Below are 27,132 nucleotides of genomic sequence, written 5' to 3' on the forward strand. Positions count from 1 at the left end.
CAGCCTCCCAAGTCTCTGGGGTTATAGGCGTGGGCCCCCCCTTCTGGATATCAGTCATATTTTGAATAGTTAAAATAATCCATCCCAGCACATGGTGATAGAAATGGCTGTCATCATATCTCTCTCTCTCTCCACACACACACACACACACACCTCAGCAGTACCCTTTGAAGTAAGTTACTGTGATGTGTCTAGCTTAGAAATTTTTATTCAATATTGCTTTGATTATAGGTGATTTGTGCGCGCGCGTGCGTGTGTGTGTGTGTGTGTGTGTGTGTGTGTTTGTGACTATGTAGGAATCTTTAGGATTATTTTTCTATTTATGTTTAAAATGTGTCTGGAATTTTGGTAGGAAATCAAATAGATTGATTTGAATAGTGTGGACATTTTGACAGTATTAAGTCTTTCATCCTCAAAAGCAGAGTGTCTTTCCATTAACTTGTGACATCTCTGGTTTTTTTCATTAGTGATTCACAGTTTTCAGTGTACAGATCTTTCATTTGCTTGGTTAAATTTATTCCTTGGTATTTGTTTTTACTTTTTTACTTTTAGCTATCATAACTGGAATCGCTTTTATGATTTTTTTAATAGCTAGTTGTTAGTACTTAGAAAAACAACTAATTTTTGAATGTTTTAATTTCTTCTGTTGGTTCTGTTCAGTTCTTGATGTTAGGATTCATTTTGCACACTTGTGCAGGGATGGATGTAATTTGCTCTCACCAGTCCAGCCTCCCTCCTGGCCTCTCTCCCCTGGTCCGTCCCTCTGCTTGCTGACCTGTCTGACGTTCTCCTGAAGGACAACTACTGACTTTGTACATTGGTTTCGCAACCTGCCACTTTACTGAATTTGTTACTTCCTAAAGTTTTTGTGTGGTGTCTGGTTTTCCACTCACAAGATCTGTCTTCGGAGCACCGGGGCTGTACCCTCCTTCCTTGCCTGCATGCCAGGCTAGGCCTGCCAGGACCGCGTGGAGCAGAAATGGCGAGTGGGCTTCCTCGTCTTTTCCAGGTACTGAGGAAAGACTTCGACGCCCCACATCTGGCACGGTGTGATTCACGGGCCCGTCTTTTATGGCCTTGATTGTGTTAAGGACGTTCCTTCTCTAACTAATCTATTGACTTTTCAAAAGGAAAAAATACTGAAAAAATCATCTGAGTACCTGTATCTCTACCTTCTGTTCAGTGGTTTTCCCAAACGATGCCTGCAAGGGCTGTATTCCCTGAGTGCGGTCACTGAAGTCTCAGCCGGCCAGTGAGCTGCCTGGTGCTTCCCCAAGGCTATGCATTCAAACGGGCAGAAGAACTGCCAGCCTCTGCAGATTGGCTCCATGCTGGGGCCATCCGCACAGCCCTGCCTCGACGTCCACCCCCTATGCAGAGCCCAGGCATCAGCCTCAGGGCTGGTTTAGGATCGTGGTTCTCCAGTCGCTGACACACGTACAATCTCGACCCCAGGAGTGGGCAAAGCTCCTGGAAGACCTCCGTCCCCTTCCACGCTGTCCCCACTGGCCCCGGCCCCTCCTGCTTCCTCCACTTGCTGCTCTGGCCTTAGGCGCTGCAGGTGGGCTGCATGCAGACACTTTCAGGGCACCTCCTGGTCCTAGTCCTGCAGGAGGTGACCAAAGGCCAGCCTCGGGGTCCATCTCCTAGGGGCCTGCCAGGCAGTTCAGACACCAGGACCTCGCTCTGCTGAGGAGGAGGTCCTATTTCCCCTCTGGCGGGTAGGCGTGTGGGCTGCAACCCGCAGCTGCCCCTGAGCTGAGACCTGGGCTGAAAGCTAACATGCCCACGGCTCCCGGGGGTGGACCGGCCTCTTCACTGAGTGGACGCCCTGCTGCTGCCGTTCAGATTCCGCAGCTGCACAGAGTTCCTTCTGACGGGCTTTGCAACGCAGTGGTCTTCCACGCAGGGCAGGCCCCTGGAGCGCCCACACCAATTTTTGTGATGTTACTGTATGTGGAGTGTTCGATAAAAATCTTTTTAAAAACAAGTGGAAGTATAACAAAAATGCACTTTGATGCGGGATGGAGGAAATTCCACACATTGATGAGAGAACGGTTTGAAGGTATCAGCACACCTAGTAATGACCAGACAGAAAGCAGACAATGTTGCATTGATTACTCAGATAAACGTCTAAATACTCCAGGGTCAGAAGTGCAGGAGATTCCTGTGCACACAAGTGTGGGGACGTCCTCAGCCAGTCACTCACGTTTGTTCACCAAACAAGGAGTCTGACTGCCTCCTAAACGCGACACAGGTAGAAGCCCAAGTCCGGGCAGTACAACGGAGTCTGGAAACATAATACGTTGCATAATACAACAACTTACTCTGGAAAAATGATGAGCTGAAAAGATCTTGTTGGTTTGGGAGACTTGGCCTTTTACTTAAAAAAGATTATTTTTTAGAAAAAGTTTTGATTTTTCAGAAAAATTGGAAAGATAGAACATTGAATTCCCCTTTACCCTAAGTTCCGTAATCCCATTAGCAACATTTGATATCAGTGTGGAAATAATCAACAGTGGATATAAAGTCACTGTACAAGGCCGGGGCTGGGTGCTGCTCAGTGTACCACCAGCCAGGGTTTCCTGCTGTCACTGGTTTCTGCAGCCCCGCCTCCGTTTGACATTGACATATTTGTTTGAGATGCTACGTGGTTTTGATGATCTATTGTCACAAAACACACACACGTGCACATTCACATGTATAAGGAGAAGTGCAGCTGTCCCACATTACTTTTGTATTACAGGGTCATACAAATAAGAAGGTGCCATCCTGAGAGTCGGTCCCTCTCTGCACTGCCGTCCTTGGTATAAGTACATGAATCACACATGTGTGAATTTTCTGGAGTCTGCTCAACTGGTCTCTCTGTCTACATAGCAAAAGTTCTGTTAGGTGGCTCCTCGGTCATGAATGGATGGCCACTGAGAGTCACAGGGCACCTTATCTGACAGGCAGGTCTGGAGTGTCAATCCTCCCCAGCCCTAAGGAAGACAAACCCCTTTATAGGACGGTGTCGTGACCTCTGGTGCCCAAGACTCCAGGACCCTCCCTTATCACCAGCACCATGTCCCAACCTCCATCCCCCTGAGGGCTGGGACAACCGGACCCTCAGTTAGAAAATATGACGGGGCTCTTCAAGGGGTAACGAACCCACGAACAGGACAAGAAATCGAGGCAAGAGAGGGGTTTCCTTAAAAACTCAGCTCTGAGCTCCACACCACCATCTATTGGAGGAGGTCCAGGCCGCTCCCATGCTGTCAGTCAAGAGCCAAGAGGTGGACGTGGGCAGGGCTCTGGAAACTTCCCTGGGACACCTGTAAAACTGGAAGGCAGAAGAGGCCTGCTGTCCCTCTCCCCTCTGAGAGGACACTTTCTCACTGAGTGTCACTTTTTCCTTTCCCTGTCCCTTCAAGGAACTGAGCCTGTCACTCTGAGCAACAGGTCTGGGGTCTCTCTGGGGCCTCGCCTGCCTCAGTGGTGTAGAAGGCCCAGCCAGCAGCTGCTGCCCTGCCTCAGGTCTGGTCTTATGCATTTTACAACCTGTTGGGTTCATCCTCTGCCCTGCATGAGGGGTCTGGTCTTATGCATTTTATCCTGCTGGGTTCTTCCTCTGCCCTGCCTGAGGTCTGGTCTTATGCATTTTATCCTGCTGGGTTCTTCCTCTGCCCTGCCTGAGGTCTGGTCTTATGCATTTTATCCTGCTGGGTTCTTCCTCTGCCCTGCCTGAGGTCTGGTCTTATGCAGTTTACCCCTGTGGGTTCTTCCTCTCCCCTGCCTGAGGTCTGGTCTTATGCAGTTTACCCCTGTTGGGTTCTTCCTCTGCCCTACCTGAGAGGTCTGGTCTTCTGCATTTTACCCCTGTGGGTTCTTCCTCTGCCCAACCTGAGAGGTCTGGTCTTATGCAGATTACCCCTTTTGGGTTCTTCCTCTGCCCTGCCTGAGGTCTGCTCTTATGCATTTTACCCCCTTTTGGGTTCTTCCTCTGCCCTGCCTGAGGTCTGGTCTTATGCAGTTTACCCCTGTGGGTTCTTCCTCCGCCCTGCCTGAGGTCTGGTCTTATGCAGTTTACCCCTGTGGGTTCTTCCTCTGCCCTGCCTGAGGTCTGGTCTTATGCAGTTTCCCCTGCTGGGTTCTTCCTCTGCCCTGCCTGAGAAGTCTGGTCTTATGCATTATACCCCTATGCGTTCTTCCTCTGCCCTGCCTGAGAGGTCTGATCTTATGCATTTTACCCCCTTTTGGGTTCTTCCTCTGCCCTGCCTGAGGTCTGCTCTTATGCATTTTATCCTGTTGGGTTCTTCCTCTGCCCTGCCTGAGAGGTCTGGTCTCATGCAGTTTACCCCTGTGGGTTCTTCCTCTGCCCTGCCTGAGGTCTGGTCTTCTGCATTTGACCCCTGTGGGTTCTTCCTCTGCCCTGCCTGAGGTCTGCTCTTATGCATTTTACCCCTGTGGGTTCTTCCTCTGCCCTGCCTGAGGTCTGGTCTTATGCATTTTAACCTGCTGGGTTCTTCCTCTGCCCTGCCTGAGGTCTGGTCTTATGCATTTCACCCCTGTGGGTTCTTCCTCTGCCCTGCCTGAGAGGTCTGGTCTTATGCATTGTACCCTGTTGGGTTCTTCCTCTGCCCTGCCTGAGGTCTGGTCTTATGCAGTTTACCCTGCTGGGTTCTTCCTCTGCCCTGCCTGAGGTCTGGTCTTATGCAGTTTACCCTGCTGGGTTCTTCCTCTGCCCTGCCTGGGGTCTGGCCTTATGCAGTTTACCCCTGTGGGTTCTTCCTCTGCCCTGCCTCAGGTCTGGTCTTACGCATTGTTCCCTGTTGGGTTCTTCTTCTGCCCTGTCTGAGAGGTCTGCTCTTATGCATTTCACCCCTGTGGGTTCTTCCTCTGCCCCGCCTGAGGTCTGGTCTTATGCATTTCACCCCTGTGGGTTCTTCCTCTGCCCTGCCTGAGGTCTGGTCTTATGCATTTTACCCTGTTGGGTTCTTCCTCTGCCCTGCCTCAGGTCTGGTCTTATGCATTGTACCCTGTTGGGTTCTTCCTCTGCCCTGCCTGAGGTCTGGTCTTATGCATTTTACCCCTGTGGGTTCTTCCTCTGCCCCGCCTGAGGTCTGGTCTTATGCATTTTACCCCTGTGGGTTCTTCCTATGCCCTGCCTGAGGTCTGGTCTTAGGCATTTTATCCTGCTGGGTTCTTCCTCTGCCCTGCCTGAGGTCTGGTCTTATGCATTTCACCCCTGTGGGTTCTTCCTATGCCCTGCCTGAGGTCTGGTCTTATGCAGTTTACCCTGCTGGGTTCTTCCTCTGCCCTGCCTGAGGTCTGGTCTTATGCATTTCACCCCTGTGGGTTCTTCCTCTGCCCTGCCTGAGGTCTGCTCTTATGCATTTCACCCCTGTGGGTTCTTCCTCTGCCCCGCCTGAGGTCTGGTCTTATGCATTTCACCCCTGTGGGTTCTTCCTCTGCCCTGCCTGACGTCTGGTCTTATGCATTGTACCCTGTTGGGTTCTTCCTCTGCCCTGCCTCAGGTCTGGTCTTATGCATTGTACCCTCTTGGGTTCTTCCTCTGCCCTGCTTGAGGTCTGGTCTTATGCATTTTACCCCTGTGGGTTCTTCCTATGCCCTGCCTGACGTCTCGTCTTAGGCATTTTACCCCTGTGGGTTCTTCCTCTGCCCTGCCTGAGGTCTGGTCTTAGGCATTTTATCCTGCTGGGTTCTTCCTCTGCCCTGCCTGAGGTCTCGTCTTAGGCATTTTACCCCTGTGAGTTCTTCCTCTGCCCTGCCTGAGGTCTGGTCTTTTGCATTTTACCCCTGTGGGTTCTTCCTCTGCCCTGCCTGAGGTCTGGTCTTATGCATTTTACCCCTGTGGGTTCTTCCTCTGCCCTGCCTGAGGTCTGGTCTTATGCATTGTACCCTGCTGGGTTCTTCCTCTGCCCTGCCTGTGGTCTGGTCTTTTGCATTTTACCCCTGTGGGTTCTTCCTCTGCCCTGCCTGAGGTCTGGTCTTATGCATTTTACCCTGCTGGGTTCTTCCTCTGCCCTGCCTGAGGTCTGCTCTTATGCATTTCACCCCTGTGGGTTCTTCCTATGCCCTGCCTGAGGTCTGGTCTTATGCATTTCACCCCTGTGGGTTCTTCCTCTGCCCTCTCTCCTGAGCTGCTGGGGTTGCTGGTTGAGCCTGTGTACCCTCTATGCCCTTCTTTTGAAACTGATGACGTTGGAATTCTGAAATGTCCTGAATTAAGTCACTGGAGAGAGGAATGAGAGAAGAAGAGGCCCTTGGGTTAATCACAGCTTTACACTAAACCAATTCTTTAAAAAAGAGAGAAAAGGGAAACACTGCTCACATTCCTCTCCCACATGCTGAAGGCCACCATCAAGGCCACACTGCATTCTGCTCTTGGGTCCAAAATTGCCAGGATGTGGCTGACATGTCTGGGGACCGAACCCCTGTCCAGGACTTTGCCCCTTTGGCCAGTGTGTGGGGGATCACTGAACTATCTATAAATTTTTTTTTTTTTTTTTTTTTTTTGTAGTGCTGTGGATCAAACCCAGGGCCTCGTACTTGCAATGCCAGTGCTCTACCGGCTGAGCTACCTCCCAAGCCCTGAATATCCGTAGATTACTGCAGAAACTTCCAGTCCCCTCAAAGTTTTCTGTAATGTAGCAAAGCAGGACCAAGACCTCCAGAAGCAGGGAACCCACTGTTATGTAAAATTATAATGCACCAATGAAAAGTTATAAAGTGTGGAAAGAAAAAGAAAGAGAACGAGACCATCAACTCCTGAGCAGAGGCCTCACCGTGGCTGGTCCATGATGCCCTGGCTCAGTCTCCAGCTGAATCCCCCACCCCCGGACAAGACGGCGCCTACGTGCCGGGCTCCTGGGATGGCATGCCTGCCTCGTGTGCTCACTGACGACCAGAGCCCAGCAGGATCATGGCGGCTCTCACTGTGCGTGAGCGCGGGCCTTCGCTCTCCGTGACAGACTTGCTTCCTGGACCTGAGGCCCGAACCGTCTTAGATTCACTTCTGCAATGAGTTAAGAAACATCCGAGGAGAGTCTCTCTACCCCCAGAGAGACTCAGACCCCTGTGTGGTGGTAAAAGGAGCTATGCTCTTCCTCCTTGTGCGACCACTGCTTTTAGAAACCGGAGACGTTACGAAAGAACGGCTGCCCGACAGCCAGAATTCCTAAGCACTGAGTGCGGACTTACGTGCCAGGGCCTTCACTCTCTCCTGCCACAGACTCCACCACCCTCCTGCCTGACAGCTGGAGGGGCTGTCTGGGCAGAGGGGACAGCAAAGGAAGCAGCATGTGTTCTTAGTCGGGCCCTCCCCGACCAGCGCCGGAGCTGTGTGACAGACACTTCACTCAGAAGGGACGTGGGGAGAGTCGCACTGGTTCTACGGCCTTGGCAGAGAGAGGGTGAGGTGCTCTCCACGGTCAGTAAGGAAGGAGCGTTTCCTGTTCTGAGAGAATGGAAACTGGAAACGGGGGCCAAGCATCCTCTGCAGGCTGTGCTGATGCCCCAGGACAGAGGCCGGCTCGGCCCCGGGGAGGCCTGCGCCCGCGGGGTGACCCCTGTGCACCCAAAGTGAGGTTGCAAAACATGTTTTGACTTTCACTTAGATTACTAGGAGGCTGGGACCTGCTAGTCCATCTTGTGGGAAACTGTAAGACAGCACTGCCCAGGCTCGATCCCAGACCTGGTCAGTGGATGTCCTCAGCGGTGGTCCTTGTCCTCAGGGGAGCTGCTCCGTTCCCAGGTCTGGAGCTTCTCTGCTCAGACAGGCAGCTCAGCGCAGGACAGACGGAGGCTCACCTGCTCCCCCGCGCAGCCATGAGGCGGGAGAGGGAGAACGGAGGGGGAGCGTCACACCTGAGATCAGCGCCCTGGTCAGCAGCGAGGGCCACGGCCAGGTGGTACAGGAGCCCGTCCTCCCCTCGGCCAGCCCTCCCACGGCCCGGTCTCGTTGTCTCCACACGCGGCAGGTCTCCTGTTCCTCGAGCGGCCTCAGAGGTCACCCACAGGGCTTGGCCACAGGACCTTGCTTCCTCCCAGAGGCCCACTCCAGATGCCATCCCACTGGGGACGAGGTGGGCACAGGGGCTTCAGGGAAACACAAGCTCAGGAGGTAGTAGGCGATTCCATGGGCTGACCTGCACAGCCTGAGGCAGGAGGCGGTGGACCGGAGGTGGGAGGAGGGTGGGCAGAGAGCTTCTGAGGGGAGTGAGGATGTCCTAGGCAGGCTGGGGGACCAGGTGGAGTGGCTGGGGACAGGCCCCTCCTCCGCAGAGCTGGGGACATGTGACTTCTGCCACCCGCCACGGCCCGTGTGGAAGACACTCCACCTGTGACTTTACCCAGATGCCGCGCCACGTTCCAGAGGTGTGGACGGGAATCCCAGGAAATCGATGCAGACCCAGGCCAAACCCCAGCTACCCCAGAACCTGGCGTGAAACCATGGCGCTTGTGTGGAGCGGACCCCCGGCTGCGGGGCGAAGGCTCTGGCCTCCAGCAACATCCTGACTTAAAACGTGGATGGACCGGAAGAGCGTGGTGCTCCGGGAGGTAAGCCAAGCACAGGGAGAGGGGACCACCCGCTCTAAACTCAAACGTGGAGCCTGAGGGAATTCGACTCACGGAGAGGAGCAAGTAGAAAGCAGGTCACAGGGAGGAAGGGGGTGGGAAGGAGGCCAGGGTCGAAGCCTCCACACAGGCAAATGAGGCTATGTCCCTAGAGCCGAGCCGAGCCACGGGCATGGTGGGGACACACGCATTTCAAACTCATGACCCAGTGCACGCGAGGAGTGCCCACCACGGGAAGCCGAGGCGACAGAGCAGAGGTCTGTGGGAAGGGACCCACGTGGTTAATACACAGGTAGAGAACCACATACCTGCCCGTGACCACAGCCTGTCGATGTTCAACTAAAACACAGAACAAGAGGAGTCAGGATGGGAGAGCTACAGAGACTAGAAGAGAAAACAGAGGCCACAGTAGGGCTGTCAGTGCCACACAGGCCTGCGAGGCTGGTGTGCCCAGGGAGCTCGGGGGGCAAGGAACTGAAGACGGGCTGTTAGTTTCCATGTCAAGAAGTTTATTTCTGGATGACAAGTTTTAATTTCTCATAGATAAAGATCCAGATACATAAATACAGCTAACGTGACATCTTCCTGTGTGTCTTGAATTTCCGTGTGTATAGAACTTTACCCTAAATCCTGAGAGGAAAGTGCCTTCCTGTGACTTTGATCTGGGAAGAGCACGGAGTCGCTCTGGTCTAACGTCCTGCTTGCTGTGCAGGTGCCCCTCCACACAGGACCCTCCTGAGGGCTCCCTTGACCTCCGTGTTTCTCAGGCTGTAGATGAGGGGGTTCAGCATGGGGGTGATCACCCCATAGAGCATAGAGACAAGTCGGTCTCTGGAGAGGGAGTCTTGGCTGGAGGAGCGGCGCATGTAGGTGAAGATGGTTGTACCGTAGAAGAGGAAGACCACCAGGAGGTGGGAGGCACAGGTGGAGAAGGCTTTGCGCTTGCCTGCTGCCGACGGGATTCTGAGGATGGTGGAGATGATGGACACGTAGGAGGCCAAGGTGGTCAGGAAGGCGCTGATCCCCAACATGCCTCCTACAACTAAAACGAGCATCTCTGCCACGTACGTGGAGGAGCAGGACAGGGCCACAATCTGTGGGATGTCACAGTAGTACTGGTTGACCAGGTTGGACCTGCAGAAGGACAGGCGGAAGGTGGACACGGTGTGCAGGAGGGAGTTGAGGAACCCAGCTGCCCAGGTCCCAAACACCAGCTGGACACAGCGCACCCTGGTCATGATGAGGGTGTATCTCAGGGGCAAGCATATGGCCACGTAGCGGTCGTAAGCCATGACGGCCAGCAGGAAGACCTCGCATCCAGCCAGGGCCACCAGGAAATAGAGCTGCACAGCACACCCAAGGAAAGAGATGCTGTGCTCACCAGTCAGGAGGTCGTGCAGCATCTTGGGGACGGTGGCTGAGGGGCAGAAGATGTCCAGGAGGGACAAGTTTGCCAGAAGATAATACATGGGAGTGTGCAGCTTCCTCTCGGTTCCCAGGGCCACGAGGATGGCCCCGTTTCCCACCAAGGTGATCTGGTAGATGACGGCAAAGGCCACAAAGAGAGGGAGGCGCACCCAGGGGAGGTGGGAGAGCCCCATGAGCACAAACTGAGTCACGGTGCTGAGGTTGCCCACGTCCATCTGCTGTCCACAGGCCTCCTGGAGGGAAGGAAGCCGAGAGCACGGTTATGTCTAGAGAGCAAGGAGCCCAGCTCGGGAGCAGCTGGTGCTGGTGACCAGCACTGTCAGCCCTGGTGACCAGGAGGTGGCAGCCCCTTGGACTGCTGTTTGGAACAGCGGCCCTCTTGCCACTTCTGGAAATGCTCCTGCTGGGTCCCTTTCCAGAGGATGCTGCCCCAGCACCTGGGGACTCAGTGCCCAGCCTCAGCATCCTGTGGGAAGGTGCCGGAGCAGCTCTGAGCAGAGGTCTGTCCTCTGCTGAGTCCCTCGCCTGGTCCTGCCCTGGTCTCGCTCTGCTGGGTACGGGGTGCCTGTGGCGTTAGAGTCCCTGGTGTAGATATTTCTGAGGCGCCTGCACTGCCAGGTGACTGATTTCTGAGGCGCGTGCACTGCCATCTGACTGGCATGTTGGCTCACTGAAGCCGACATTTCCGTCAGTGCTGGCATCTAGCCGACCTCTGGGGAAACACAGTGGGGTGGAGAGTGGCTGTGGGCTGTGGCCCCTCCAGGTACCCAGCCTGGAGGAAGTCAGCCTCGGGAGCTGCCGTGGGGTCAGCGTGGCCCTCCCGGCCCTGACCCCACGTGCTGCTGGCTGTGGACAGGAGGTGCCACTGACCTCAGCCTCCGGAGCTGCCGTGGGGTCAGCTTGGCCCTCCTGGCCCTGACCCCACGTGCTGCTGGCTCTGGACAGGAGGTGCCACTGACCTCAGCCTCCAGAGCTGCCGTGGGGTCAGCTTGGCCCTCCTGGCCCTGGCCCACGTGCTGCTGGCTCTGGACAGGAGGTGCCACTGACCTCGGCCTCCAGAGCTGCCGTGGGGTCAGCTTGGCCCTCCTGGCCCTGGCCCACGTGCTGCTGGCTCTGGACAGGAGGTGCCACTGACCTCAGCCTCCAGAGCTGCCGTGGGGTCAGCGTGGCCCTCCTGGCCCTGGCCCACGTGCTGCTGGCTGTGGACAGTAGGTGCCACTGACCTCAGCCTCCAGAGCTGCCGTGGGGTCAGCGTGGCCCTCCCGGCCCTGACCCCACGTGCTGCTGGCTCTGGACAGGAGGTGCCACTGACCTCAGCCTCCAGAGCTGCCGTGGGGTCAGCGTGGCCCTCCCGGCCCTGACCCCACGTGCTGCTGGCTCTGGACAGGAGGTGCCACTGACCTCAGCCTCCAGAGCTGCCGTGGGGTCAGCGTGGCCCTCCTGGCCCTGACCCCACGTGCTGCTGGCTGTGGACAGGAGGTGCCACTGACCTCAGCCTCCAGAGCTGCCGTGGGGTCAGCGTGGCCCTCCCGGCCCTGACCCCACGTGCTGCTGGCTGTGGACAGGAGGTGCCACTGGCCCCCACGAGCCGCTTCTCTGCATCTTTTTCCTGTTGCTCTGAGAACATGCATTTCCCTCTGACATTACGCGCATGGACAGGAAATTCAAAGATTAAGCTGGTTGGAAAATAAAATCCAAGGTCACTTCCTTTGTCCCTCACCCCATATATCTTGCCTGATGGCAGCTAGGAATGCTTTCTTTTCTCAGCAGCATAACAACACAGCCTGGACACAAGGACGCCTCTTCCTAAATCACGACGTGGTTTCAGTCTCTTGTTTATTTCCTGTGAGACTCACTAAGAATCGCAGGAGTTCCTGGGGAAGCTATTCTTCTTCCCAGCAACACTGGTCTTTGAGAAGACAGCCATTGGTGAGCTCTGCAAACCACGAAGCAGGGGAAGAAAAGCACGCTAAATCCTGAGAGGGCAGCACCCTTCAGGAGAGGGGGTGTTTAGGAGCGGGCAGTTCACAGACACGACCCTCCCAGCCCCATTCCTGGGCTCTGAACGCTCTCAATTCCAGTGAGGAATTCCTCCACAGCTTTATATATTAGCATCTTGAAAATATGATAGTCCATTGAACTGAACAAATGAGGCGCTTTTTAACACGGGGAGAAGTAACTTGAGAGAGTAAACACTAACTTCCCTGTTACTCGCTTTCTTTCTACATTCACAAACTTGGTCCTTAAACAAAACACCATGAGGAATTAGTAGCATTCAGATTAATAACATGACCCGGTTCCTTGTCAAAGCAACATAATCAACAAGTGTCCTCCAAAAAATATCTCACTTCCATTCGATTTTGTGCTTGATTGTTTAAAAGTGTCAATGAGTTTCCTGTCTCGACACAGGGAGCGCAGGTGTGCTCGTGTGGGAGGGAGCCGTGTTCAGAGTAGCAGTCTCCTCCTAACACACACCTCAGGAAACCCCCGGTCTCGACCACCTAATTGACACGCGAGAGCGACTGCTCCTCACGGTGCTTTGCTGAGGAAGAAGTTCCAGAACCTTCCTTGTCAGTGTGAGGGGTGAGGAGCTGGTGGACTGGACACTGAGCACAGTGCTGGGGAGATGCAGCCTGGCTGTGACCTGTGGGGCCGCTTGTCAGGCCTGAGACCTGGGGTGGGGCTGGCTGGCTTCACCCTGTTGGAAACCACCCACGTCCCCTCGCCCAGTTCACACTCACCCGGCCTGGGGTCCAGGGAAGCCTCACAGGAAGCACCTCTCTCCACAAGGATTTGCCCCCGTGTCCACTATCAGAGGAAGGGAATCGACTCACGAACAAAGAGCAGGCGTAGGTCCCACTCCGACATGATGGAGTGCCTCGTTTCACTGTGTCCACAGCGGGTAGGCTCACCCTGAGACTCTCCGTGCAGGAGGCTGCGCACTCCTAGAGACGCCCCGGGAGCTCCACCCGGCCTGCTCGTCGCACCCGGATGAGCAGCACACTCATCGCCTGCCCCTGGGCACACTCAGGCATCCAGCCTGGCTTATAAAGCACCTGGTCCCCCAGGAACAATGGCAGTGAGGACAGGACCCTGGGGAGGCTCTTCTGTGCATGATCCAACCTGCAACGCCGCGCGAGGGCGACCCACAGCTCATCCGCCTGGTGACGTCTCGCCCAGTGCGCACCCTGTGAGAGCCGGTTCTGATCCTGCTCCTGGCCAGGGTCAGGTAACGCCAGACCTCTCCTGGAGAGGCCATTGCAGTCCAGGGCAAGGAAAGTTCGTGGCAGCGTGTCTGTGTTCAAGCAATCGCCCTCCACAGGACGGGCGTGTCACCAAAGATTCACAAATGTGCAGTTTCCATGGCGAAGCGCAAGGCCACCTTGGTGGCCAGTCTCGTTTCTCTGTGGGGAAGGCTGTGCGCCCCCCACAGGCCCACCTGTGCTCTGCAGCTCAGACCCAAAGTGAGTGAAATGCCACCTTCTGGAACCTTCACCCCGTGTGGCCTTCTATTGGTGCGTCGATCAAAGAAGGGGGTCGTGTTTGTCTGCAGGTCAGACGGAGGGCAGACAGACGATGGCGGAGACAGGGCTAGATGGACGACGGGTGACAGAGGGCCGATGGCAGGGGCAGGGGCAGGGGCAGAGGAGCGAGGGCGAGGGCAACCTGAGTGTTAACCCGTTTCGCTTTCCAGTAACTGACTGCAGGCTCAACAGGACAGTCAGGCGGGAACACCAGGCGTCCAGGAGAACAGCCACGACCCACGCGGCTTCTGTCCCAAGGCCAGGAGAGAGCACTGGACACCGGGACCTCGGGCAGCGTCCTGCTCCCTGTGACCGCCGGGCCTGCTCGCCTTCCAAGGGCCAGCGGCTGCCAGCAGACCGTCCTGACTGGGAGCTGGACGCCCTCTCCTCAGGTGTCGAGATGGCTCTTCTCACATCCTCCTTCACGGGCCAGCGTGCTGACGAGAGCGTCCTGGCTGACCTGGACATTCCTGGACAGTTACTCCTCCCAGGTGCTCAGCACGGACACGTTGTATGGAGGCTGTGTGTCCCGCGGAGGCTGCTGGAAAGGTCTGTGGACTCCCGTCGGGTCCTCTGCTCCCTCGGGTCGGAGTGGCAGATCCCCTTTCCCGGATGTTCGGCCAGTGTGTCCCTGTGCCTCCGCTGGCTTTCTGGCTGCAACAAGCGCTGGAGGCAAATCAGCTGAGCAAGAGGAAGGGTCCATGCTGGCTCCCCAGTCCAGCTCCGGCCAGTGGCTTCCTGTCCCTGTGGCTCTGGGCCTGTGGTGAGGGGCATCATGGCGGGAGCAAGAGGTGGTGAGAAGGCTCCCTCCCGGCAGCTGGCAAGCAGGGGTGCAGGGGGCAGGGTCCAGCACCCCAAGGGCAGTCCTGCTGCTGACCCTGCTTCCACCGGCCCCTCTGCGGACAGGCCCGGTCCTGTCTGAACCCCCTCCACCACCGGCCACCCTGCAGACCAGGCCTTCGCCTCCCAGTCCCTGCGGACAGGCCCGGTCCTGTCTGGAGTGCTGATCTCGACTCTGTGGACGTGGACGTTTGTGTCCAGGTCTGTGGATAATTTTGTGCACTCTTCTGTGTTGTGTGTGGGTCATGTGGCTTCAAAATTGCTATCGTCCTGTGGAAGGGAGGTCTCGTCCTTACAGAAGGCTGTCCTGGGCTGTGAACTCAGAGTCTGTGCTGTCCAGCACACACACCCCTGCTCTCCTACGGACCCCGGGGCGGCACTGCCTTTCGACCCTCCGCCTCCATCCTGAACAGCAGGCAGGCCTCAGGTGACTTCTGTGAATGGCGCCGACAGGTCTCAGCCCCCAGCGCTGTTGCCCACCGCCTGCTGGGTCAGTCCCAGGCCTCCTGGAGCTGAGGCAGTGTGCACGCCAGCCCTTTCCCCCACCTGCCCCCTCTGCAATCGCACGTCCTTCTGCTCCTCCCTCACTGTTTATTGTCCTGTCATTTTCTAGTGACCTGCTTGGTCTTTTCCTCTTCCTCTTTTGCGTATCTGTTTAAGGTTTGCTCTACGGTTATTTCAAGATTGCGTAAGACATCCTCTGTCCATAACTGCAATTTTGATTGATAACATTTAACTCAGTCACTCGGAAAACCCCCAGACTCTCAGTCTTTGCATTTCGTGGCATTGCTGGGAATTGCCTGCATTTCCCGCCCTCTGTTTCGATGGCTTCTGGGGGCTGGACGTCCAGTCCAGAGGGTCTTCCTCTCCCTTGATTTCACTCTTCTAGTGACTCCCTCTATTGCAATTTTTATTTACCCTTGCATTCTTCCACTCAAGAACTTATATATTGTTCTTTTTAATTATCTCTACTTCTTTTTCAACTTCTGGGGTTGTTCACATATTGTTTTCCTGACGATGCTCAGTTACCCACACGTGTTTTTAAAATAATCTCCATTTCCTTAAAATGGTTATTTTCACTTTTTGTCAGGCTGTTTGCTGATCCCCATTTCTTTCTGATTCCTTACAGGAATTGCTGTGTTCTGGTCATTTTGCATTGATTCCAGTTTTTGTTGGTGTAAGGGTGAGCAGGCCTGGCTCCTAAATCTCTTGGGCTGGGTTTTTTGTCTTCCTCTTTCATCACTTCTTCTGGTGTATTTGAATCACATTTAGAATTAAATTTCATTCATTTACTTGTTATTACTTAATGATAAATCATGGTGGTTCATATGTATTGGGAACAAATGGATTTATTATTTTCAATAAAACATGGAATAATTAAATCAAGCTAAAAGATCTATTACCTCAAATATTTAACATTTTAAATTTTTTATTTGTTTTAATTAGTCTTACAGGACAGTAGCATGCATTTATGCATTTCTATAAATCATGATAAATGGAGCATAATTTCTCATGTTCCTGCTCATGTTGTAGGATCACACGGGTCGTGCAGTCACACTGTACACGGTCGATAATGTCCGTTTCACTCTTCCATCCTTCCTTCCCCCATAGCCCTTCCCCTGCCTTCACTCCCCTCTACCTAAAGTGACTCTGTTCTTCCCGAGGGCCCCCACCCTTATTGTAAATTAGCAGCTGCATATCGGAGAAGACATTCGGCCTTTGGTTTTTAGGTTTAGGCTTATTTCACTTAGCATGATATTCTCCCGCTCCATCCAGTTACAAGCAAATGCCATAGTTTCATTCTTATTTAAAGCTAAGTAATATTCCATTGTGTATTTGTACCACAAATTCTTTTTCCATTCATCTGTTGAAGGATACCTAGGTTGGTTCCATAGTTTAAAAGAGAAATTTTAAAGCAATATTAAAAGACATAGAATTCCACTTTCATTAATATTCACCAACCAGTCCAATTGATCTCAACAAAAAATTGAACCTTGCCTCAAACCTAACTCCAGTTTTGTGTCAATCCTCCTGCTTTGTTCTTTTTGCCCATAGTTTCCTTGGCTGTTCAAGGCTTTTGTGGTCTTATTCAAATTTTAATTTTATGTATCTATAAAAATGACATTGGAAGTTTTTAGGGATGACATTGTATCTGAAGATTTGTTAATGTGGTGATTTTAACAATGTTGATTCTCTCAAGCAAGGAACCCAGGATACCTTTCAGTGCATTTGGTTTTCTTTGTTTCATTTTTTTAAATTTTAGTTTCCATTGACACAGAACCATCGTACACCAGAGCTCTGGGAAGACACCTCATTTCCAAACCTTAACAGGGAGCCCACCTTTCATTTTTGTGTGAGAACATGGACATTCGTAAGTCGTGCTGATTCACGTAACTAGCATATGAGGGGGTGGCGTGGTACGTAATGGGGATGCTCAGGGTTAGGGAAAATTCTGGAAATTTTAATAAATAATTGCAGACAGAAGTGGTGCATTAAATAAGCAATAGTCTGGAAAGAAAACATCCCTGTTTCTACAGTGCCAGCAGGAGAGAGTGGAGCAGAAGCGACAGCTCTCCAGTCACATGCAGTGAAAACGCTGAGACTCGGCCTGAGGCCCTGTGGGCGGTGGCAGAGGAAGCACTCCCTCTGACCCCACGGAGGCCAGGGCGCAGGCGCACAGGAACCCAAGTTCACCTGAGTCCCAAGTCCCTGGGGGACAGGCAGCGCCAGAGAGGAGGTGGCCCCGTGAGCGAGCAGAGGAGCGGCCTCGGGAGTAGACACCCAGTTGAGCAAAGGAAGATGGAGCGCTGCCTCCTCGGGGGCGATGAGGCCGCTCCTCACGCCTGCGGCTCTAAGACCCAAGGAGAGCCACTGCAGAGGAGGAAAGGTCTGCTGGAGGGCCCAGGGTTTCAGAGCTTAGTCCTTGAAGACCCGCTCCCTCCCTCAAGGCTCACGGTGAGCAGAACACCATGGTGGAAGAGCGCGGCAGGTGATGATCAGGAAGCAGAGAGACGCGCACTCCACTTGCCAGACACAAGTACGTGCCCCGAAGCCAGGATGGCCCACCTCCTCCAGCCCCACACCTGCCTCCAGATACCACTTAGTTAGTCCATCAGGTCAATAATTTACTGACTGGGGTAAGGCTCTCCCTACCCAATCATTTCCCCTCCGAACCCTCTCTAGTTGCTCCACATGTGAGATTTGGGGCAAGGCAGGATGAGCAGGTGAGCACCCGGGGTAAGAGGTGGAAGGAGGACGTGCAGGTGGAGGTCAGCCCAGATGTAGACACAGGAGCAGTGGGACTCGAGCTGTGAATACCCACGCCAGTGTCCCCATGGAGGCCGGGCAGGCCCGGCTCACCTCCTGTACCACCAGACAACAACAGTCCTCTTGACTCAGCAAGACGCTGCTTCTGGACGCCAAAGTTAGAGTCCCAAAGTCTCCAGACAGAGACACGCATAAACGGACAGGTCAACTGAGGTCACCAGCTTGTGTGATTGCTATGGACCCTCAGACAAGCATTTTACACAAGACATGAATCTTCTATGAATTCTTCCCGTGACTTTGATCTGGGAAGAGCACGGAGTCGCTCTGGTCTAACGTCCTGCTTGCTGTGCACGTGCCCCCCCACACAGGACCCTCCTAAGGGCTCCCTTGACCTCCGTGTTTCTCAGGCTGTAGATGAGGGGGTTCAGCATGGGGGTGATCACCCCATAGAGCATAGAGACAAGTCGGTCTCTGGAGAGGGAGTCTTGGCTGGAAGAGCGGCGCATGTAGGTGAAGATGGTTGTGCCGTAGAAGAGGCAGACCACCAGGAGGTGGGAGGCACAGGTGGAGAAGGCTTTGCGCTTGCCTGCTGCCGACGGGATTCTGAGGATGGTGGAGATGATGGACACGTAGGAGGCCAAGGTGGTCAGGAAGGCACTCGTTCCAAAGATGCCTCCTATCAATAAAATAAGCATCTCTGCCATGTACATGGAGGAGCAGGACAGGGCCACAATCTGTGGGATGTCACAGTAGTACTGGTTGACCAGGTTGGACTTGCAGAAGGACAGGCGGAAGGTGGACACGGTGTGCAGGAGGGAGTTGAGGAACCCAGCTGCCCAGGTCCCACACACCAGCTGGACACAGCGCGCCCTGGTCATGATGAGAGTGTATCTCAGGGGCAAGCATATGGCCACGTAGCGGTCATAAGCCATGACGGCCAGCAGGAAGACCTCACTTCCAGCCAGGGCCACCAGGAAATAGAGCTGCACAGCACACCCAAGGAAAGAGATGCTGTGCTCACCAGTCAGGAGGTCGTGCAGCATCTTGGGGACGGTGGCTGAGGGGCAGAAGATGTCCAGGAGGGACAAGTTTGCCAGAAGATAATACATGGGAGTGTGCAGCTTCCTCTCGGTTCCCAGGGCCAGGAGGATGGCCCCGTTTCCCACCAAGGTGATCTGGTAGATGACGGCAAAGGCCACAAAGAGAGGGAGGCGCACCCAGGGGAGGTCGGAGAGCCCCATGAGCACAAACTGAGTGATGGTGCTGCGGTTGCCCACGTCCATCTGCTGTCCACAGGCCTCCTGGAGGGAAGGAAGCCGAGAGCACGGTTATGTCTAGAGAGTAAGGAGCCCGGCTCGGGAGCAGCTGGTGCTGGTGACCAGCACTGTCAGCCCTGGGGACCAGGAGGTGGCAGCCCCTTGGACTGCTGTTTGCAACGTCTCTTTTATGCTGCATGTGATATTTCTTAAGATATTCACCCTTGGTTCCTTACCAAGAGGAAATCTTCTGAGTAGCCAGAAAATTTAATCTACCTTCTCCGGGAAACGTTGGTGGACCTTGCAGCTGTTCTGGGGATTGTAGAATTCAGTGGAAAGCGAGACCTGCTGAGTCCTGCTTTGAATTGTTCCAAAGTGTTTAGTTTTACAGTTTGTCTCAATGAGGAGACCTCGAAGTAGGAGCTGTGCTTAGTTCCTTGGTACGTGCACGTCAGTGAAGGATAGGCATTACCACACTTAAGGAGAGGAGCATAACGGTCACCCTGCTCTCACAGCCCATTCCCGTTGTGAAGCAATCCACGTAAGAGTGCTTCTTCATCTCCAAGTCGTCACCGCTCAACGCAGACACTAGCATGATACTTCCCCGGAACGTGACTGAATCGATCAAACTCACCCTGAAAAATGTAATGGACTTGTGTGAGAGTGTCTGTCTGTCCGCATTCAGGAAATCATTCACGTACAACGTGTGTTTGCACACACACACCTATTGAATATAGAAAACTTGCACGCTTAGTCACATGCTTAATATTTTGAGGGAGATAAGTCTGTTCAGAATCACATATGCAACAACAGGTTTTAGTTGTTCTTACTGATTTTCTAGTTCACCTGGTGTGCATCATCATAGTGCAGAGCACTGCAATTCTTAAAAGTGCTTAGAAGGTGACTAAATGAAGGTCTGGATGTGAACACTTGTGTGGGTTTTTTCCATCTGATTGGAAACTGCTGTTTTGTCTTATTTATTGTTTGACAGCACACACCTGACTGGAAATTCAGAAAAGACAGCCAGGACACAACGCAGAAGGCACTCTGCGATTCCCTTCCTTTCGCTCTGCCTGCTGGGACTATTGGTGACTTCTTTGCTCAGAGGAAATGCATCAGTAAGACAAACCTTGCACAGTGGTTTATTTTTACAAATGGAATGAAATGATCTCTTCTCCTTTCTCCCTGCAGGATTTAAAGAGGAATCCCTGTGCCTGCTTCTTCAGAGAGCACCAACTTGGGAGAAAGCAGTCGCTCGTTGTGATGATCTCTTTATCTCGGGGACACAGTCATGAAAATTGTCATGATAACCATAAAGTCCTTGGGTATCATTGTTCAGCCATGGAAAAACCCAGAATTCCATTGACTGTAAGAAAATATTGAAACAGAGAACGCCTACTGGCTGGGGCTGGGGCCCAGTGTAGAGCTTGCCTAGCAGGTGTGAGGCACTGGGTTCTGTCCTCAGCACCCCGTGAAAATAAATAAATAAAATAAAGGTGTTGTGTCCATCTACAGCTAAAAAATATCAAACTGCTGTGACAGTTCTCCAGATTCTCCAATGCTCGCGTGTCCACGCAGTGACAGCTGGTTCACTTTTACATGTAACACTTTGAAAATAAAATGGAGACATGAATGAAGTACTTTTTATTTCAAGAAAAATTAGTGTCTTCAGAGAGTAAATATGTCTTTTGTATTAAATACCTGTTTTTCTTTATGTACAACTGAACAATTTGGCTGGTGTTAAAAACTCAGTCATGAGACACGAGTCCGTAACATGTTCAATAAAACTCATACCCTGATTCAACTTCTGGTTACGCACTCAGCTTGTTTGGGTGAGGTCAGGACTCGGCCTGTTTGGGTGAGGTCAGACTCGGCCTGTTTGGGTGAGGTCACGACTCGGCCTGTTTGGGTGAGGTCAGGACTAGGCCTTGTTTGTGTGGCCATGACAGTTTGAAGGCACACACTTGGTACAAAGTCCCTCCCGTGGGATTTGCCAGTTGTGTTCCCAAAGCAGAACACCCCCACTAGGACTCCCTTCCCCCTTGTTGCAGGCATACCTGGGGGCCTTTTGCCCACAGCGCTGGCCTTGCTCAGGTGGGGTGCACTTCCCAGGCTCCCCGCCCCTCCGCCCGTGGCCTGCTGCTGTCTCCACAGGAAGAGGGTGTGCAGGTCTCAGTGGGGAGGAAGGTGCCCGTGTTGGGCGCAGAGCCTCGGGGTCACTGTCTCAGTCACGTCCACGGACGCCTGTTTATACTGTGGCCAGTCCAGAGACTGCATTACCTCTTTTTGGGAACCGTTCCAGCGGGGGGCTCAGGGAGCGTCCAGGTTGGGTCACTATTATGTTAACATCATCAGCTGTGTGTCCATTGGCAAATCCAGGCGTGCGGGTGTGTGGGCTTGAAAGTGGAGCTTTTGATATAGTCATACCTCGCGGAATGGTCAGATGGATCTAGGTAGCATGTCCCTTGCCGGGGACCAGCCCAAGCAGCAGAGTCCAGGGGTCCTTGATGGCCTGAAATATAAAAGCCCCGAGTGATTAGACGGCGCAGCGTCGGCGATGGACAGCAACCACACAGACTCAGGTCAATGTTAGGTTGCTGACAAGTTTATTGGATTCTTCTTACAGTTTATATACCCTTACACTTTTCACTAAAAATATTTATGATTTCATATGAAGAAGAAAGTTCTTAGAAGTTTATCAATAGATAACAGAAGTTAGGTCTGCACAGTTAGCCAATTAGCGCCATCTGGCACATCCATCTTACTCAACATTTCCCCACAATGAACTATCCTTGACTCGAAACTTACAAAAGCAAGTTGATGTATACCACTTGTTTTTCCTTGAAGTTTAACTTCTATTTGATCTCTTACTGCTAAGATTAATTATAACTTCTAGTAATTTGTTATTAATTTTTCATGACTATAATTACATGTCTATGCTATGTTAAATCATATTATACTATTAAGAACCAAGTTATTATCTTCAAAGTAAAAAATCTTCATCTAAAAGAACTAAAACTTTTCTTTTGAACTAAATATAATGTATTTCTGTGGGAGGCTCATTACTTTGCAGAAGAAACCAGATGTAATAAATATGTTGATCACTGAAGCTAAGAGAATCACTTATATGCAACTAGATGTCTGGGAATCTTGTAAAAGTTAGCAAAAATATCACAAGACATATTGCTTCAGAATGTCCACCATTCCCTATAGGAATATTAGTGCTTTGTGTAAACAAATGAACTTTATTTTACTGGAATTGAGTTGACTCATATGAACTGTTTGTGTTCCCATCATCCTTCAACCGAAGAACTTTATTAAACATGATTAATCCGCGTAATATTGTGAGTTCTGGTGAAAAACAAAAAAGGAAGAGAGATTAACACTCTGAGGAAGGGGCTCCAGCTTTACTCAACTTACGACGAGTCCTTGCTATCGTCTTCCAGGGAAGGCCTTGGCAGCACCCAACTTATGACGAGTCCTTGCTATCATCCTCCAGAGGAAGATTACCAACCTCTGGCTTGGGTCTTTATGCGCCAGGCACACTTCCCTGGCATGAGTTTTATGTGCTAGGCGCCCCCGCAGTCCCTCACCTCAGCTCTCGTTGTTTTAAAACTGTAAATAACATTTTTATGCCTTTGCTAGTGCATCATAGTTACACATGATATTGGGGTTCATTTTGACATGACCGTAGTGTATGGAATATAATATGCTGCACTTTATCATTTTTAGGGTGGGACATTTGAAGTTTACTCTTTCCTTATTTTGAAAAACGAGCAGATTATTTTCCACCTAGTCACCTTGACAAGTCCAAGTAGGTGGGTCTGTTTGGTTTTCCAGTCCTTACTTCACACACTTGCGGACGCTCTGGCCTCCTCTTGGTAATCGGTCGGGAAGCCCCCTCTCCCAGGGTCCCTTTTCACCCTCCTGGCGGGTGTGGGGCCTCTGACTGGGAGCCTGTGCTGGGGTCGTCTCGGGAGGCAGATGGGGGACCTTGTGCGCATCCTGATCTGTGAGCTGAGTTGGCACGTGTCTGAGTAGCATCACCGGCATCTGCACCAGGGCTCTCCTGCAGGGACACGGAGGTGGCTCCCGCCTCGTCTGTGGCTGGCTGTGGACGCCCACATGAAGCGAGGGCGCAGCTGCCGTCCTCCCTCCACTTTGTCAGTGCCCAGCTCCAGCCCACACCAGCAGCAGGGTCTGGACCACGGCGAGAGGACGGTGCGCTGCTGTACAGGTTCCCAGCACTGGGCTTGCAGACTTCCAGGCCTCTCTCTCAAACTCCTTCCCTGCCTGTGCAAGGCACATCGACAGTCCTGCGACATCTGTTCTCCGGCCTGCGGGTCGACTTCTGCCAGCTCCCCACGAGACACACAGGTGCCGCGGGCAGTCGGGGCGATCTGTGACACCACGTCCCGTACCTCACCGAGCGATTCATGATCTTCACGCTCTTGGTGTGCCTGGCCCTAAGATGAACCTCCTCTTGATGGGAAGAGAGGCCACGTGAAGGACTTCTGTGTCATACAGCTTCTGGGAATCCGAGCCTTTCCTGAAGCAGAGGGATATTCTGCCAACTTATTGAAAAAGTTAATAAACTACAGACTGCATTTTGATTCATTGCACACAAATGGGGTACATAATTTCATTTCTATGGTTGTGCACGATGTAGATTCACACCATTTGTGTGTAATCATACATGTACATAGGGTAATACTGTCTGTCTCACTCCACCACTTTTCATACCTCCCATCCCTCTCATTTCCCTCTACATAATCTAAAGTTCCTCCATTCTTCTCTCACTCCCCCCACCCACACCTCCGTTGTATATATCATCGTCCACTCATCAGGGAAAACATTTGGTCTTTGTTTTTTTTTGGAATTGGTTTATTTCACTTAGCATGATATTCTCCAATTCCATCCATTTATCTGCAAATGCCATAATATTATTCTTCGTGGCTGAATAATATTCCATTGTGTATATATATCACAGTTTCTTTATACATTCATCTGTTGAAGGGCATCTAGGTTGGTTCCACAATCTAGTTATTGTGAATTGAGCTGCTATAATCATTGATATGACTGTGCACTGTAGTATACTGATTTTAAGTTCTTTGGGTATAAACTGAGGAATGGGATAATTGAATCAAAAGGTGGATCCATTCCAAGTTTTCTGAGGAATCTCCACACTGCTTTCCAGAGTGGCTGCACCAATTTGCAACTCCACCAGCAATGTATGAGTGTGCTTTTATCCCCACATCCTCACCAACACTTATTATTGCTTGTGCTCTTGATAATAGCCATTTGAATTGGAGTTAGATGAAAAAAAAAATAATTTTAAAAATGTAAAAAAAAAAAACAACCCTGCTTTGTCTGAGTATCCATGGCAACTTCTTCAACGTCGCAAAGAAAATTCTCCTCTGAAGAATAGTGACAATGCTGGAGGCTTGAGCTCATTGTCAAGTGCCTCTTCTGCATCAGGCCACTGAACTATGGGAGGCTTCATTACTACATGACTGTTACAGTGCAGATTTTCTTTTCTCTCCTTATTGAAAAAATTTAAGTTTTTATTTCTTTACTTTTCTTGCTCTCTTTTCCTTTTGTTTACCTGTTCCCTCAGAGTTGCTTTCTCCCTTTTAGCATGCTAACAACCAACTTCTTTTGATTACACTCTCACCCTTTCTATTTTCTAGAACTTCTGTATATTCTTTTCTTATCCCATTAACAGCCACATTCTACATCCCTCTGCATCCTCTTTGTCCTCCATTTGAAACTGCAGACCTTATTGCAAATCTGTTTGTTTTACTGAAGATAATATTTGAACTCATTCTGTTTAATATGACAATTTTGTTATTGTCCTCATAGGGGCTATTGGGTGTAGGATTGCACACTGTCTGAACTGGGCACTGCTAATATTGATCTCCCCTTAAAAAAAGGGTTTTGGAAACCTATAGGACCACTATAAGCCTATGGGGGAAATCTGCAATACCCCAGATCTGCACTGCTAGAGGGGAAGATACATGAACAACATGAAAAAACAAGGGAAGAAAATTATCCAAACAAATCTAGATTCTATAGTAATAGAATCCAGTGACAGTATGGTAGAAAGAATGTCAGAAAAGGACTTCAGATTATACATGATTAAGATGATTCGTGAAGCAAAGGATGAGATAAGAGAGCAAATGCAGGCAATGAATGATAATACCAATAAGCTGAAAGAGCACCTGCAGGAAGCAAAAGATCATTTCAACAAAGAGATAGAGATTCTCAAAAAAAACCAAACGGAAATCCTTGAAATGAAGGAGACAATAAACCAAATAAAAAACTCAATGGAAAGCATCACCAACAGACTAGACCACTTGGAAGACAGAACCTCAGACAATGAAGACAAAATATTTAATCTTGAAAATAAAGTCGGTCAAACAGAAAGATGGTAAGAAATCATGAACAAAATCTCCAAGAACTATGGGACATCATGAAAAGACCAAATTTAAGAATTATTGGGATTGAGGAAGGCACAGAGATACAAACAAAAGGAATGAACATCCTATTCAATGAAATAATATCAGAAAATTTCCCAAACCTGAAAAGTAAAATGGAAAATCAAATACAAGAGGCTTACAGAACACCAAATGCACAGAATCACAACAGGTCCACACCAAGGCACATTATAATGAAAATGCCTAACATTCAAAATAAAGATAGGATTTTGAAGGCCGTGAGAGAAAAGCATCAGATTACATATAGGGGGAGACCAATACGGATAGCAGCCGACTTCTCAACCCAGACTCTAAAAGCTAGAAGGTCCTGGACCAACATATTTCACACTCTGAAACAACATGGTTGCCAACCAAGAATCCTATACCCAGCAAAACTAACCTTAAGATTTGAAGATGAAATAAAATCCTTCCATGATAAACAAAAGTTAAAAGAATTTACAAATAAAAAGCCTGCACTACAGAATGTTCTCAACAAAATATTCCATGAGGAGGAAATGAAAAACAACAATGTAGGTCAGCAAAGGGAGGAACTACCTTAGAGAAAAAGCACTCAAAGGAGAAACCAAGCCAACTTAAAAACCAAAAATAAGCCAAATGACTGGGAATACAAATCATTTCTCAATAATAACCCTGAACGTTAATGGCCTAAACTCATCAATCAAAAGACATAGACTGGCAGAATGGATTAAAAAGAAAGAGCCAACAATATGCTGCCTGCAAGAGACTCATCTCATAGAAAGAGATACCCATAGACTAAAGGTGAAAGGATGGGGAAAAACCTACCACACACATGGACCGAGTAAAAAAGCGGGGGTTTCCATCCTTATATCAGATAAAGTGGACTTCAAGCCAAAGTTAGTCAGAAGGGATAAAGAAGGACATTTCATACTGCTTAAGGGAACCATAAATCAGGAAGACATAACGATTGTAAATATTTATGCCCTAAACAATGGTGCATCCCTGTACATCAAACAAATCCTTCTCAATTTCAAGAATCACATAGACCACAACACAATAATTCTGGGTGACTTTAACGCACCGCTGTCACCACTAGATAGATCTTCCAAACAAAATCCAACCAAAGAAACCATAGAATTCAATAACACAATCAATAACCTAGACTTAATAGACATATATAGAATATTCCATCCATCAATGAGTGGATTCCCTTTCTTCTCAGCAGCACATGGAACATTCTCAAAAATAGACCATATGTTATTCTACAAAGCAGCCCTTAGGAAATGCAAAAAAATAGAGATACTGCCTTGTGTTCTATCAGATCTTAATGGACTGAGAGTAGAAATCAATGACAAAATAAAAAAACAGAAATTACTCCAACACCTGGAAACTAAATAATATGCTATTGAATGAAACGTGGATAACAAAAAACATCAGGGAGGAGATCAAAAATTTCTTAGAGGTCAATGAGAACAATGATACAACATATCAAAATCTCTGGGACATTATGAAAGCGGTACTAAGAGGAAAATTCATTGCATGGAGTGCATTCCAGAAAAGAATGAAAAGTCAACAACTAAATGACCTAACATTACAGCTCAAAACTCTAGAAAAAGAAGAACAGAATAACAGCAGAAGTAGTAGAAGACAGGAAATCATTAAAATCAGAGCTGAAATCAATGAAATTGGAATAAAAGAATTGAAAAAATTGACAAAACAAAAAGTTGGTTCTTTGAGAAAGTAAACAAAATAGACAAACCCTTAGCCACACTAACAAAGAGA

General features: G+C 50.6%; 2 protein-coding genes and 1 long non-coding RNA gene across 4 annotated transcripts in view; all 3 read right to left on the bottom strand.

Moving 5' to 3' along the window:
• LOC306663292 overlaps positions 1 to 27,132 on the bottom strand; it is a 726,016-nt gene that overhangs the window by 519,760 nt on the left and 179,124 nt on the right. The window lies entirely within an intron of this gene.
• On the bottom strand, positions 9,270 to 10,223 carry LOC306663315 (olfactory receptor 5V1-like; the record flags this gene model as incomplete). The annotated part of the gene is made up of 1 exon (XM_079143728.1): positions 9,270 to 10,223. One exon carries the CDS (start codon positions 10,221 to 10,223, stop codon positions 9,270 to 9,272), a length of 954 nt encoding a protein of 317 aa, XP_078999854.1.
• On the bottom strand, positions 17,969 to 18,922 carry LOC306663316 (olfactory receptor 5V1-like; the record flags this gene model as incomplete). Its single annotated transcript, XM_079143729.1, has 1 exon — positions 17,969 to 18,922. One exon carries the CDS (start codon positions 18,920 to 18,922, stop codon positions 17,969 to 17,971), a length of 954 nt encoding a protein of 317 aa, XP_078999855.1.

The sequence above is a fragment of the Sciurus vulgaris genome, assembly GCF_902686455.1.
Source record: "Sciurus vulgaris genome assembly, chromosome: 6".
Taxonomy (NCBI): domain Eukaryota; kingdom Metazoa; phylum Chordata; class Mammalia; order Rodentia; family Sciuridae; genus Sciurus; species Sciurus vulgaris.